The sequence below is a fragment of the Balaenoptera ricei genome, chromosome 2, assembly GCF_028023285.1.
Source record: "Balaenoptera ricei isolate mBalRic1 chromosome 2, mBalRic1.hap2, whole genome shotgun sequence".
NCBI lineage: Eukaryota > Metazoa > Chordata > Mammalia > Artiodactyla > Balaenopteridae > Balaenoptera > Balaenoptera ricei.
Genome location: NC_082640.1, coordinates 3,997,057 through 4,012,247, shown reverse-complemented (window position 1 = coordinate 4,012,247; position 15,191 = coordinate 3,997,057). Strand labels below are relative to the sequence as shown.

Below are 15,191 nucleotides of genomic sequence, written 5' to 3'. Positions count from 1 at the left end.
ATATTTTATTCGATACTAGCATGAGTCAGTGTTAACATCTTAAGATGGAATCATTTATAAAGTTTATATAAATAAAATGAAAATATATCCTCTCGAGTGGTAGCTTCAAATGTTTTGTCTATAAAAAATTTAAATAGTGTAAATATCCAAAGATCACATACCTTTTACTGCTTTTCTCCTACCTACCCCCTCCAAAAAAAAAAAAAACATGAAGTTTTTGCTTAAATAAAGAACAGATATGTTAGCAATATTTCATGAATGTTTTGGTGCTTTATAATGGAAGTGAAAAATCAAATTCTCTTGTATGGTGACAGTAAAGCCAACCGTAGAACTGTTAGAAGACTAGCTGTTGTAAGATGGATAGTATACCTTATTCTTTAAGGCGGATTACTTTCTTCTTTAATCGAATCATTATAAAGTGGAAGAACCTTAACAGAAATTGAGATTTTAGCCCATAGAGCCAAATAACGAAATCATCAAATTTATAGCTCTTAAATATTCAGTATGAGGTGGCTTTTGGGGACTTGGGGGAGTAGCTGTTTTACATGTCTGTTTGTGCCTTATTTTTAACAGGGTCTTACTGGACAGAGCTCACTCGGACTATGACAGCATGTTTCGCCATCTGGATTTGGAAATGCTTTCCTCACCACAACATTCTCCAGTCAATCAGATTGCCAATACCTCAGAAACAAATACCTCGGACAAATCTTTCTCTAAAGACCTCAGTCAGATACTAGTCAATATCAAATCATGTAGATGGCGGCATTTTAGGCCTCGGACACCATCCCTACGTGACAGTGACAGTGATGGAGTCTCCTGTAGAAAATGGTATCGGAATGTAAGTCGAACAGGAGCAGCACAACCCGGGACCCAGACATGCAGCGCCTCTGCGCAGAGTAAAAGCGGCAGTGGCTCAGCGCACTTTGGTATGTTCATTCATTATGACGTGCGTTTCTGTAGAAGCACCGGGTTCATCAGTTTTTGGAATATGTGGTCTATTATACTTACAGCTAAAAGTCCTTTCCTCTTAAAATAGTGTTTTTTAACAATCTAGGTTTAAGTATTTATTTGAGTCCTGATTGTACGTGTGTCTTCATTTAAACATTTCTGCATACGTAAGATGTTTATTGCTATTTAATATATGACATGTGTTTCCTGGATACACTTTGTGAACTACCAACCAAGATTCAACTATTATGTTTCAAATAATAAAAAAAAGAAAATGGACCATAAATTGATAGTGTTTTATATTTGGACACTTTTCTGGTCTTTTACTTAGACTGCTTTAAAGTAAGCCAGCAAGTCGATAGATATACAAGCTTTCTCTGCTTACACAGTCATTCAGAATAATTTGTAAGAGGGAAACTAATTTTTCAAAGAACAACGTTCGTGTAAGGATTATTTTAATAGTTTTGGAAACATTTTCAGGTAATACCTACTTTAGCATTATGCCTACATTGTGCAATGTGTCTAAAATAAATGCCATCTACTTAAAATATTCCTCAAATTTTAGTTTTCTATTTTAAAGCAAATATCTGTTGTTTGAGGCATGTAGATTATAGAAATTCACTGTTAAAATTGTCATACAGATTTTTATAAAGATGTTGATTCTGTCCCCCTAATTAATCTGTAAGGCTACAGTTAAACCTAATAAATATGAAAATGTGTTTCTTATTCTTAAAGACCTTCAGAAAAGGTCTAATAAACTAATTTAAAGGTCTAATAAACTAATTTACTTTGTGGTTAGAAATAAAGTACTTCTGCGAAGCGGAAGTCTTTCAGCTCATAAGAAAAATAATAACATTTCAGAAATCAAGTAGAAGATAATCTAACTTATTCTGAGGCCTACCTAACAGATTATTTATAATCCCATTAATTTCAGAGTCTATATCATGAAGAGTCAGTTTCTCTCTGCTTTTATAGTCTTAAAAATCAAAATGAAGAATTTTTCAGTACGAAGGAGGATTTATATATTGGTGTGAGTGTAGAGATTTTAATGGTATAAACTTGTAATATGTTTCCCTGATAAAGATTTTTAAGTTGTTTAAAATTCTTTTGAGACTAGACGTAGAAAATTGGCTTGTCCTGTCAATTCCTCATCTTCTCCACCTCTTAAAATAAAGTCATATAACTATCCTAAGGCTCTTACAGTGATTTTTTTAGTGTGAATTGTTTTCCCATACTACTTAAGTAAGCATTGATACTGTAAAACTTACTTGATTTGTGTTTGCCAAAGAATATTAAAAGGTGAACATGGAACAGTAGTATTACCAAAAGTATAGCTGAAAAAAAACTTTAATAACCGTATAATTTTCTTTTTAATCATTTCCTTCCCCTGTATATGTGACAAAATTAAATGGGTTTATCAGTTTTTTTCTGTTGCATCTAATTGTTTTCAATTTTCCCTTAAATTTTACTAGATCTTCCTGTATACTTAGAGAATAGATACCTGCAGGTTGCTTTAGGATAATGCTTCATTCTTTCATGTTTGTGAACATTCCAGAAACCTAAAGCTTTTCTCTTCGTGCTCTATAAAGTATGTAACAATGGACTGATCTCATGTGTAGCTTTAACTTAAGGGAATTCAGCTATAGGCCCCTGGAGAAAAAATTAAAATTTTAGCAGTTCAGATATTATACAGGATTCTAAGTACTGTTGAACGAAAAGAGTGAGCCACGCTGGGAACGGGAGAAGTGAGTCTATTACTGTTCCTCTTGCAGCGTCAGTGCCTGCATTGCTGCCTTGCTCTTAAGCATCTCATCTTGTCGATGTAGTTGTAGTTTTAAAGATTTTTTTTTTCATTTGGTATAGCCCCCAGGTACAAACTAAACTGCTCCATCTGGTATTCAGCCACAGAAGCTCCGATCTAGTGTGATGCCAGAGGCAACACGGCCGTGTCGGGCTTGTTGAAAGGAGGAGGTGGACCCGTCGTGGTACACACTAAAGGAATTTTTAAGGCCTAATTTTTACCACACTGACTTTAGAACTTAACCAGTCATTATATGACCTACGAGTCAGCTGATATACTTGCCTGCCGCCTAAGCCAAATATGTGGGTTTTGATTTAGCCATTTTTGATTATTCTATCATTGTTTTAAATACTAATATTTATGTGTATGCTGTGACATAGTGATGCCCTCTGGACTGATTATCCCTTTTCTAAATAAGCCTCTATAAGGGCCTGTTCTCACTTTGAAATAGGAAATTCTAATGAGGCTGTCAGGAGCCGTTGTTTTTGGTAAAGGGCCTGAGCTTTATCACACCAGCTCTCGTAGCCTCTGTGTCAGCTGCTGCTTGGAGTCTTTTGTGCTTGCTTCCCTGTCTTGACCATTTTGCAGAGTTGTGCAGTCAGACCAGTAGCCTGGTTAGTCAGTGCTAGAGTGCTTGGGCCTCTGGATACTGTATAGCAGAATGACGCAGTGTTAGAATTTTTAGGACTCGATTTAGTACTTAAGGATAAATTGTGTATTTGAAATAATCTTTAGTTAATATGTGATTTGGACAGTTTCCAAATACATTTTTCTAATTTTTTCTTACCTACAAAAATATCTTTGGGGAATTCCCAGGCGGTCCAGTGGTTAGGACTTCGCACTCTCTCCCTGCCGAGGGCCCGGGTTCAATCCCTGCTCGGGGAACTAAAATCCCACAAGCTGGGCAGTGCAGCCAAAAGAGAAAAGGAAAAAAAAAAAAACTTTATAAAAAAAATCTTTGAAAGCTTAGTGTTTGTTCAGTGACTAAGTATTCATTTGCATGTGTTTGAGGGGATATCAGATTCAGAATTAATACCTTTTTTCATAATTAGGAAGGACTCTGTAATTCAGAAAGACTGAAAACAGAAAAGTGATTTCCGCCCCCCCCCCCCCCCAGAAAAGTGATTTTAAAACCATTATATGTTCAGGATTTGAATTCCTAGTTCCCAGTGAAATTTCATCAGCATTTTAAGTCATTTTTCCAAACTCCCATATCTACAGTATAGATTTGGTTTATTTTCATAAGTCAATAAGAAATTGTAGCAAGAATGATAGGTTCTAATAAGTCTCAATATCTATAGCTTACTCAGCAGCGCAGTTTACTTCTACTTGTAGCATAAATTTTTTTTTTAATTTTTATTGGAGTATATAATTGATTAACAATGTTGTGTTAGTTTCTGCTGTGCAGCAAAGTGACTCAGTTATACATACACAGATATCTACTCTTTTTTAGATTCTTTTCCCATATAGGTCATTACAGAGTATTGAGGAGAGTTCCCTGTGCTCTACACAGGTCCTTATTAGCATAAAATTTTAATATTATGGTAAAAAAGGAACTCTAGATTTGAACACTGAATATTTTCATTGTTAGATTTTATAGATTTGTGGGACCTTATCCTTACCCAGATGTGTTTCAAAACTCAGAATTACTTCCTCAGCAGATTCTGGAGTAACACCCATAGTGAAATACATTAATAGTTTTACAGTTGTGTAGGGAAGTGCGAGAATAGTCACACTCAGTGGAAAGTTTGACCACAAATAACCTGACGTTCAAGACGTTTGCAGCCAGATGAATTCAGGTTTGGTCGTGTTTTGCTGGCATATGAATTACAACAAACTTTTGTTTTCAGATTGGATGTTCTAGGTAACTGATAAGGGCTCATGAACCTCCAGACTATCAATTCAGGCTCACTGATTAGGCAGTCACACTGTAATACTGTCTGCAGTCATTTCAGCTTATGTTTGTTTCTTTATAGTTACCCTTCTCTCCTGTATTAAAATAATTTTCTGCCTGTGTACTGCTCAGAGAAATTTCTAATTGAGGAGTATCTTTTAAAACAGGTGTTTGGGTTTGTTGGTGTTTTTTTTTTTTTTTTTTAACAAAATATACATTTTGGTAATCTAGAATCCATCTTCTCAAACTGAATTTTCAAATTGTTTACTTTTTCTTAAGGTACCTGTCACCTCCTGCCCCCCACAGCCCTGCTGCCCCCAATCATTCCATTGATCTGCTCCAGCTACAGGAATGTGACTTAAAGGCCAGCAGTCTGAACACTAGGCCATTCCCGGCGCTGGTGTACCTACCACGTGATAGGTCCTTGCGTAAGGCGTGGACTCGTAAAGTTTTAGATTATTTCATCTAAATTCCTACCCCAGAGGATTGTTAGAAGCTACCCACACAGCGGTGGTTTCTGGCTTCTGCCTCGGCACCTCTAGGGGCAGATTAAAATTCAGCAACTTTCTAGATCAGGTTATTCTGCAGCTGGGAGTCTTGTTTAGAAAGTTTGTCCATGTATCGAGCAAAAGCTGCCTCCTTAAATTTAAACCCGCAGGTCCTGTTTGCCCTTGGAAGCACACTGAGTAAGTTTTCTTGCTCTCCCACATCATAGTGTCCTCCAGATATTTGAAGTCCTGTCGTGCTCCTTCCCTGTTCTCAGCTTTTAATCTTGTGCCTCCCGTGACTCTGCTCCCCTCCCTAGACCCCTGTCTGTCAGATGCTCTATAGATGAGATTTCTTTTAAAGCATGATGCACACTGTTGGTACATAAAAAGTTTGATTACTTTTTGTAAATAATATTAAATCTAAAACAGACTTTTGTCTATTTCTTTTTATATTTAAAATCTCATTGGTTTGGGGGTAGTTTTGTTTCCCCTTCCACTACTGAATATCTTTGTGACCTCAGATGAAAGTTTCTTCATCTCTAGTATGAGATTATAGAAGGAAATCTCCAAGAATCCCTCCTGATCTAAAATTTTTTGGTCCTTTGAAATGATTCTGATTCTGGGTCTGGTGATCTGTCCACAAAACCACCGTGTCCATCTCTATGTGAACTGCAAACTTGACGGCCACACGATATCTGGAGGTAGACATACAACCTAAAAACGTCACCTTGATAGAGATACAGGGAAATATGCTCATTTTGGTTTATTTCCACTTAGCATTTGGTTAGACTTTGAATTATAATGACATCCAAGGTCTTCTCAGTTTCCTGTGTAAGTAATAGTGCAAAACCCAGCTCAGATTTTATTTGGCCAAATTTACTGCCTTACCTTTGTCCAAGCTTTCCTACTCATTCATACAGCCTTTTGGATTGGAATTTTATTTCTCAGAAGAAATATAAAATCTTAGCATCTCATGGCTTGAAAAGGACTTTAATGATGACCTAATTTAATCTCGTGTATTTCAGATGAACATACTGAGCCCCAAAAGATTAAATAACTTGCTCAGGTGAACTCAGCCAGTTATGACGGAGCTGAGAATGAAAGAAAAAATCAAGATCTCTTGGCCCCTAGACCCATGGTTTTTATTACCATCACTTCTAGCTTATATGTTACTCTGTGCATTTCTTCTAGAACATTTATCAAAAATGTCCAAGGGAAATTTTTATAACTGGACTCTGGAGTATAGAGATATGTAAGAAATAGGCTAACAGGGATCTAAAATCTCAATGAGCGTTAGTGATCTAAAATGTCAGTTGCATTTTTATTTCTAAATCTGTATTTGGAGGAAGTTAACAGTTGTTTAAAAAAAGTGAAATTCACAAAACCCTCAGAGACTAAGGACTGAAATGTTGATTTAAATAGGGCAAAAATATTTGGAACCTTTTTATTCAAGTCGATTTCCAGTTTAACGTTGCTAATGTTTAAATTAAAACAAACACCAGCAGAATTCTGCAAAAGAATATTTTCATTCATATAAATGGAGTTTTGTATATAGATCTTTACAGTGAATGCTAAATTATTGTTTTCTAGATGTGTAATGACATGACCTTCCAGAAATGGTCCTTTTTTTTTTTTTTTTTTTTTGTCTTTTTTTAAGTTTATTAAATATCTCCTACCAGGAAATTCAAGATTTAGGCAACGCACTCAAGCTTAGGAAATTAAAGTAGAAATCGCAAAAACATATTAGCAAACCCATCTAATAAATTAAGGATCTTTAGTTTTAAACAATTGCTTTTATGGATTTTTTTTCAACATAGAGATATTGTTTTAATTATAATCACTCTTTCAGGGCAGCATTTTTTTTTTTTTTTCCTTCAAGTTCTGGTTTAACATGTTTCTGTTACATGGAAATGGTCACGTTGACAGAAAGTTTATGTCAGTATTTAGGGATTATCCTATTATCAATAAAAGCTTTTTCCAGTAGAATTCAGATCTGAGAATTATAAACATAGTAGGAAGAGAAACTCATCAAAGGGCATATATCAACTAAACAGATTTGTAACACCCAAAATAAGAAAACGAAAAGTAGAATTCTTCCAACAAGAAATTATTTTTTGCCTTTGTAACCCAAGAAATTAGTTCAGTGCAAGTATAAAAGCCTGTGTAAATACTAATAACTTCTGAGGTTTTCTTAAATATTATTTCACAGTTTTCTGATTCGTTCAAAATGTGGTAGAATTTCTACTTAACATCTATCTAAGCATTTTGTAGTTGTCCTAGGCAGAAGCTGTATCCTGGGGGATAAAGATTCTTATGAGTTATAAGTGCAAATTGTAAAACTTGATGAAGTAATATTCTAAAGAAATTATCAAAATGTCTTTAACTAAAGACAACAACAAATTAGCTGGCAGTATTTTGAAAACATTAAACTTTAGATTGAGGAAATATGCATGATTTATAGATTCCCTAGTACCCAGGGATGCATGATAACCCTTTTTTTTCTGTTTTAAATAGTTCTTACCCAACCATCACAGGCTTCTTAAAAGAAGCCTTAAAGTCAGATGTTGTGATTGTATGTGCTTTTTTTTTTTTCTTTTTTTTAAATTGGCAAAAAAAAAAAAAAAAAGAAAAAGAAAAAGGTTTCCTTTTTAAAAACTGCACACACTTTTTGGGGGAGTAATAAATGAACATTTTTTTGTTTGTTTTTTTTAGAACTGAGCTCTCCATAGACAAACATAAGTAGCATAACACAGTGTCTTTCCTCAGACATCATTCTGTACAGTAAACCAACATAAACATCTCCGTTCTTATTGACTGGATTTTTTCCAGGTGGGTTAATTGGGTGGGGAAAATTAATTAACCTTTGGAGCCTCTTTTCTTCCTGTTAAACTTAAAGGATGGGTTCTTTTTAAGAAAAAAAAAGTGATAAACCAACAACCTTATATTTCATATGAAGGAAATTTTTGTAATGACTAAAATTAGAAAATATGTAGAACAATTAGTATTTCTACACAGAACTGCTAGGGATCATCTGAATGCATTGGGACAGTAGTATGAATAAACTAGAAACTAAATGGTGATTATCAGATTTCTTCTCAAGCTCAGTGCAACGTTGAATTTCAAATACGCGGATGAAAAAAGCTGGTATTACCTTTTACACACTGTCTAGCACAAGTGTCACAGCTTACAAAAAATAATGGTTTTGAAACGTGGGAAGTGAGCACTTCTCTTTCCTCTGTGCAACTCGGAAAGTTTCATGTTGTTTTTCTTTAAACTCACGCCACTCTTGTTAAGTGTGGTTATAAAAATGCTGAAATTTCCATTCAGAAGTGATCTTTAACGGGATGCTAAAATGCTTTAGTTTTTTCTTAAATGCTAAAATTTGTCTTAGTGTACTGTAAGATGTGTGTGACAGCCGTGCCCTTTTGTAAAGTGTCTTCTCATTTTACGTTCAGCATTTACAGCCGAACAATACCAGCAGCACCAGCATCAGCTGGCGCTCATGCAGAAACAGCAGCTTGCACAAATTCAGCAACAGCAAGCAAGTAGTCATTCCTCCACCGCCACGTCACAGGTGAGGGATTTGTCTGTCTTATGATTATCCCTCGTGGTTTCCCACCAGAGTTCATCTCTAATTACCAACTGTTGCCATAGAGCCTTGCATCTAACCAGCAGAAAAGTGGCTTTCACCTGAATCTACATCATAGCCATTCTATACAGGGTTTAGAAAGAACGTTACAGGTGAGTATAGAAGCTGTTGCCCCCCTGCTCCCTATTTTAAAAAGTAAGACTAAAAAGCATAGTCCGATGAGATGGAGACCCTGTCTTCAAGTCTGACCTGTAGTCTGTGAATGTACCTCTTTAATATACAACCCCACCCAGCTCTCTATGTGGAGCATTTGAATTATTATTAAAATTTATGCTAAAATAACCTCTTTTACTATTAAAAGAAATCACTTTTGAACTTAAAGCATGATAAATGTTTGCCATTTAAACATATTTAAGGCTTAACTAAAGGCTGAGATTCGTGTCTCTAAGCATCTTAGAGGAAAAATTCGTTTAAAAAAATTCAAGGGGCTTCTTAATTTCTAGGCTGAGTTAGAATGTGATGTTTTGTTCCTTCTCTTCTAAAGGGATAGTTATCTTACTGTCCCAAAGGTGCCTTTGGTCACGTGTGTATATGTATGTGTAATTTAGATGAAGGAAGTTTTACATACTTATTTATTCAAATTATATGAATTTATTCATTCATTGATTCATTCATTGCAAATCACTGAAATTGTTTTACTAGCATATTTCTTGTCCAACACTTTGTGTTGGATGTTTACTGTTTCCACATTATAAAAGGTTTATTTTGGTAATTCCATATTATATATTGTCACATAAGAAGATCAAAATTTATAATCGTTGAGTTATAAGATGATTTGAACATTAATCAAATTTATGCATGTCGGAGAGATGAAGATATTTCAGTGGTTTGCGACTGTCATTTATATTCAGACTGATTTTGGTAACCTGTGTAGCTTTAATAATAATTTGAGACTAAGTGATGCTGATTAGATTTGTATTTTCTTTTTAGGGTTTTGTTTCCAAGACTTTGGATTCTGCTAGCGCTCAATTTGCTGCTTCTGCTTTGGTGACATCAGAACAGCTGATGGGATTCAAGATGAAGGAGGATGTGGTGCTTGGAATTGGGGTGAATGGCGTCCTTCCAGCCTCAGGTAAGGGTAAAGACGTTTAAGGTGTTTTGATAATGTCTGTAACGTACATCTGTAATAAACAAGGAGCAGAGTTGCGGTTGTTCAACTGCTTCTTTCCTTTTCCCTAGGAGTATACAAGGGCTTACACCTCAGTAGTACTACACCCCCGGCACTTGTCCACACGAGTCCGTCGACGGCAGGGCCAGCTTTGCTACAGCCTGCGAACGTGACCCAGACAGCGGGTTCCCACAGTGGGCCGAGTCACCCAGTGACTGCTGCCGGTTCTGCAACAACTCAGGTTCTGATTGGGAACAACATCCGATTAACTGTACCTTCATCAGTCGCCACTGTAAACTCTCTTGCCCCCATAAACGCACGACACATACCTAGGACTTTAAGTGCTGTCCCATCGTCTGCCTTAAAGCTGGCTGCCGCAGCAAACTGTCAAGTTTCCAAGGTCCCGTCTTCATCCTCTGTAGATGCAGTTCCACGGTGAGTAGTTATTTGAGCCCGAAGTGTTTGAAAAATATGAAATCTGACTTAAATTCTCTGGCATTGCTCTCTACTTATTTCTTTGTGTTTTTTGCTCTTTTCCTTATATACATTAAAAATGTATAGATGAGAATTCCTTATTTATGTAAGAAATAAACAGATAAATGTTGTAATTCAATATTGCTGAGAATTTGAACTTTAAAGGGAGTATAGTGAATATTGCATGTATGATTGGGACATGACTTAGTATAATAAGAGCTTATAGTATTCTCACTCTTTATTTGACCTTTGGATCGAAGGAGTTCTCTTTAGAATGTTTCTTTTGCTTATAATTTCTTCCACAGCTTCTCACGTAGACAGAATTAATAAAACCCACCATGGCTAGTATACTAATTAAGGCTCTCTTAATAATGTAAATAATATAAAGGGTTACAGTATTCATGCCAGGTCAGCTTTTAATCAGACCATTATTTTCTGTGCTAACTTGTTTTCTTAGGTTTCAGTAGACGGTTTAGAATGTTTGCTCAGTCTCTGTTCTGTTTTAAATATTAACGGGAATTCAAATCTTGCTGTCTACTTGAGGGGAAACAAAAAGAGAAAGACAGGAGTTTTCAGTTGAGTTAGAAGATGAGCATAAAAGTGTGAAAAGTTAAATAATATTAATTGTAAGTAATAGGTAAAAATTGTTCTAGAGGTATCACAAAGTATAATATGCTTGTCAAATTAGCATGTATAGAGTGTGGCTATAATTTCAATATAAGAGATATTTTTTACACCAGGGATATTCTGGGAATGTTCTACCAAAAAAAAAAAAAAATCAGATTTCATCTTGGCTGGGCAGAAGGGAGGAAGAAAAAAGAGTTGGGGAAATACATATGTGTTTCAGAGGTTAACAAGTAACCTTAGTTTGTCTAGAGATTCGGGAAGATTAGTGGTAGAAGTTGGGGTGGTTGGCGGCCGGACTTTGAGGCATCTTGGCTGCCGCTCTGACACGTAGACTCCCTCAGCTGGGAGTGGCCCAGGGCAGGGAACAGGCCTCGTAGCAACGGACTGCAGCTGTTAGTTTCTGGACCCGTGCATCCCTTCTGCTTCTGAACTTAAGTGGTAGTCACGTCTGCTCAGTGCTCATGCATTCTTAATATTCTGGGTCTAGTCATAGCTATCCAAACAACTATAGCTCTTACTTAAATATATAATACATGGTTTTCATCGCTACAGAATTACATAACCGCGGGAGACTCGAAGTGTAAGGGAAACGTTCGCATCACTTACTTTAGCCCCTGTGTTTAAAGATGAGGGAACTGAGTGTGCAGGGCAGAGACTGAGACACAGATGTAGAGGACAAACGTATGGACGCCAAGGGGGGAAAGCAGCGGGCGGGTGGGGTGGTGGTGTGATGAATTGGGAGATTGGGGTTGACATGTATACGCTGATGTGTGTAAAATGGATGACTAATAAGAACGTGCTGTATAAAAAAATAAATAAAATAAAATTTTAAAAATAAATAAATAAATAAATAAAGATGAGGGAACTGAGCTCTGCGAGCACGTCGGCAGTCGAGGGGCAGGGGCAGCGGGGACCCTGGTCTTCTGATTGCTCAGCTCCACGTAGAGAAAGAACTCGGACTTCAAAGTCCTGACATGAATGACCTTCACTCACATTGTTCCTTTTTAAAACTCTTAGGAAAGGTTTAATAGAGGAGGAGATTGAAACTATAAACTAAAGCTTGGTTATTCTTTATGTGTTGTAACACCTAGGTTGCTTGGGTGCTACAGCAGGTTTGTTGGTAATGTAGTTGGCCATGGAATGTGCAGCGGACACAAGCCTGACTTCCGGTTGTGTGTTCCGAATGATAAACCATAAAAGTTCATATTCCTCTACTTGCTATCCTGTCCCAAAAGAGTCAGATCTCTTTCTATTATTAAAAACATTTAAACTTTTTATTGGGAAGATCATCTTGATTTGTTAAATTGATTGCAGATAAGTAATTTATTGAACTTTCTTCAACAGGGAGAATCATGAATCAGAAAAGCCAGCACTAAACAACATAGCAGACAATACAGTAGCGATGGAGGTGACGTAGCTTCCTCAGGAGTGGAGCCGCAGCCTGGGGACTGGATTAGGTGCTATGCATCAGTAGCATTTTGAATGCAAGGGATGATGGAACGCAGCACGTGCGTTTCTGTGGCAGCTGTGGGGACTCGACAGCAATGCTCATCTCTCATGCTTCCATTTTTCTTTTCTTACTGTTAATAGGGAAAAAAATCAACATCTGTAAATTAAGAATACAGCAATTATCTGTACAGTACTGCATATTTGTAATACCCTTGTATATATGTTACTTGAATACAGAGATGTTCATTTGTGATGCTTTGCACTTGGGGGTGGGGGGGGGGAGGGAAATAAATTGCAACAAAGAGTGTGAGATGATGTGAGAGTGTGTAGAGATGAGGTGTCATCCCATCATGTGCATGGTGCAGAGCCTGCTGTTTTATCTATTTATTGTGCCGTGTTTACAGTTTTGTACACTGTACCTTCATTGGTTCCTGTGCTGTAGTGAATGTGTTAGGTAGCTGTGGACTCCTTGGTATTTTGTAAATGGTATAACATAACTTGGTTCCCCTCTGGGTCCCTGAGTTTTCTGTGTATCATGTGAAAAAAAATGGTGACATACATACAGAATTTTACAAAAAAAAAAAAAGGCATCAGTTTTTTAAAAATGGGGAATGTACTGTTAAATGGGGATCTTCCTGGTCTACTATCATTAGGACAAGTAATGAGCTAAAAATGAAGTCTCTTGAATCTTCCCATCCCCACCTGCCCACGGAGCTGTGGGTAGTTTCTGGTACTTAAAGCACTAATGTTATGTTGCTGCTCTGCAAACAGCCCAGTAGTCCCATTTCCTTCCACACCAGAAAGTGTTAAATCAAGTATGCAAATGGAGTCCTTACAACTGGAGTTTATGTTGTCTTGCCCTTTTTTTAGCACAAGAAAAAAATTGTACTTTTTTATTGTCGAATTGTTTCAAAGACTTCATTCTTTACTTGTTCTTACAAAAAGGATATAAGGGAGAAGAATGCAGTAATTGCTGTACGTGTATCATCATTCCAGTTTCTAAAAACAGCCAGCCAGCTTTTTTCCTTTTAAGATTCTCCAGAAGGCTGCGAGGCCAGAACCACAAATATCGGGTGCCTTCCTTTGGAAATATTTGACCTCTCTTCTGTGAAGAGAATGGTACTTAACAGACTACTACTAGTGCTTTGTCAGTACCGAAGTCTGAATGCCCAGTCCAATGGCATACATTATCCTTAAGGTTTTTAATCCCACCTGGTAAAATTGTGATAGAATTCTCACAAAATAAACCCAGGGCATTACATGTTGACAAACTAATGTGTAGTGGTCTTCTGCTTTTATTTTCAACCCAAGAACTTTTGTGTGACTTTAATTAAAATCATTCAGTAAAGTGGGGGGCAGGGCCGGTCATGGGAACGTGAGCAATTACTTTCTAGTTCATTTTTTTCAACAATTATTTATTGAATGATTACCTAATATGCTTGGGACTGTTTTAGGTCCACTACAGTGAAAAAAATTCCTGCCCATTCTATGACCATGGAATTTATAATTTCATTGAGTGATAAAAACAAGATGAATATGTAAAATTTAAATTGTATTATGGTAAGTATTTGGGGGGAAAGTAAAGCAAGGAGAGGGGAGAAGCAGTGCCAGGGTGGGGTGGAGGTTGCCGTTTCCGGTAGGGTGGGCAGAGAAGGGCCCACAGAGATGATGGGGCAGGGGGGTGGAGAGGGTTGGGGTGTGCCTGGTTTGCTGAAGGAACAGCAGGGTGGCTCTGGTGCACAGGCAAAGAGGAGCGGAGTAGGTAAGGTCAGAGGGCATCGGGGAGGCTGCTCGTGGCGGGCCTGATAGGTGACTTTAAGGACTTAGGATTTTGGAGCAGAGGAGTGATGTGGTTAGAACAGGCTCACTCTGGCTTAAGTGTTCAGAATACAGTAAAGGACCAAAATTTCTCCAAATGTGATGAAGACAGTCCACAGACCTCAGGAAATCAACGAACCACAAGCACACACACGAAGAAAATTTGTTACAGCATATAATCAAATTGCTAAATATCGATGATTAAGAGAAAAATCTTAAAAATAACTAATTTTTAAAAAGACGTATTACAGAGAAAAATAAGAATGACGGCAGATGTTCACTGGAAGACATGCAAGCTGAAAGGCAGTGGAGCAATATCCTTACTGAACAAAAAAACTCTCAACCTAGAATTCTAAACCTAGCAACATTATTTTTCAAAAACGAAGGTGAAATATTTCTTCATACATAAAAAATCTGACAGAATTCATCGCAAGCAGACATCCAATACCAGAAATGTTAAAGGATGTCCTTGAAGCAGATGAAAATGGTATCAGAGATCTGGGTGCACGCAAACAAAGGCCATCAGAAATGGTAAATATAGGGCTTCCCTGGTGGCGCAGTGGTTGAGAGTCTGCCTGCTAATGCAGGGGACACGGGTTCGGGCCCTGGTCTGGGAAGATCCCACATGCCGCGGAGCGGCTGGGCCCGTGAGCCACAACTACTGAGCCTGCGCGTCTGGAGCCTGTGCCCCGCAATGGAGGGGCCGCGATGGTGAAAGGCCCGCGCACCGCGATGAAGAGTGGCCCCCGCTTGCCGCAACTAGAGAAAGCCCTCGCACGAACCGAAGACCTAACACAGCCAAAAATAAAATAAAATAAATAAAATTTAAAAAAAAAGAAAAATAACAAGTGACAAGTGTTGGCAAAGATTAAAAAAAAAAAGAAAGAAATGGTAAATATATGTGTACGCATTAAAACTCTTTTCCTGATCTTTTA

At 37.3% G+C, this 15,191-nt stretch overlaps 1 protein-coding gene across 4 annotated transcripts in view; it reads left to right on the top strand.

The window, feature by feature from the left end:
* The window catches only part of EPC1 (enhancer of polycomb homolog 1), a 101,674-nt gene extending 87,961 nt beyond the window's left edge, over positions 1–13,713 (top strand). For 2 of the 4 annotated variants that reach the window (XM_059909935.1, XM_059909920.1), the window contains exons 10-15: positions 574–926; positions 8,587–8,705; positions 8,786–8,872; positions 9,711–9,852; positions 9,960–10,323; positions 12,334–13,713. In XM_059909935.1, coding sequence (XP_059765918.1) covers positions 574–926; positions 8,587–8,705; positions 8,786–8,872; positions 9,711–9,852; positions 9,960–10,323; positions 12,334–12,406 — 1,138 coding nt within the window. In that variant the 3' untranslated portion in view covers positions 12,407–13,713. Of the gene's footprint in view, positions 1–573; positions 927–7,843; positions 7,943–8,586; positions 8,706–8,785; positions 8,873–9,710; positions 9,853–9,959; positions 10,324–12,333 lie in introns of those variants that run through there. The other 2 variants (XM_059909927.1, XM_059909944.1) reach the window with 2 other exon arrangements.
* Positions 13,714–15,191: the final 1,478 nt, after the last annotated feature.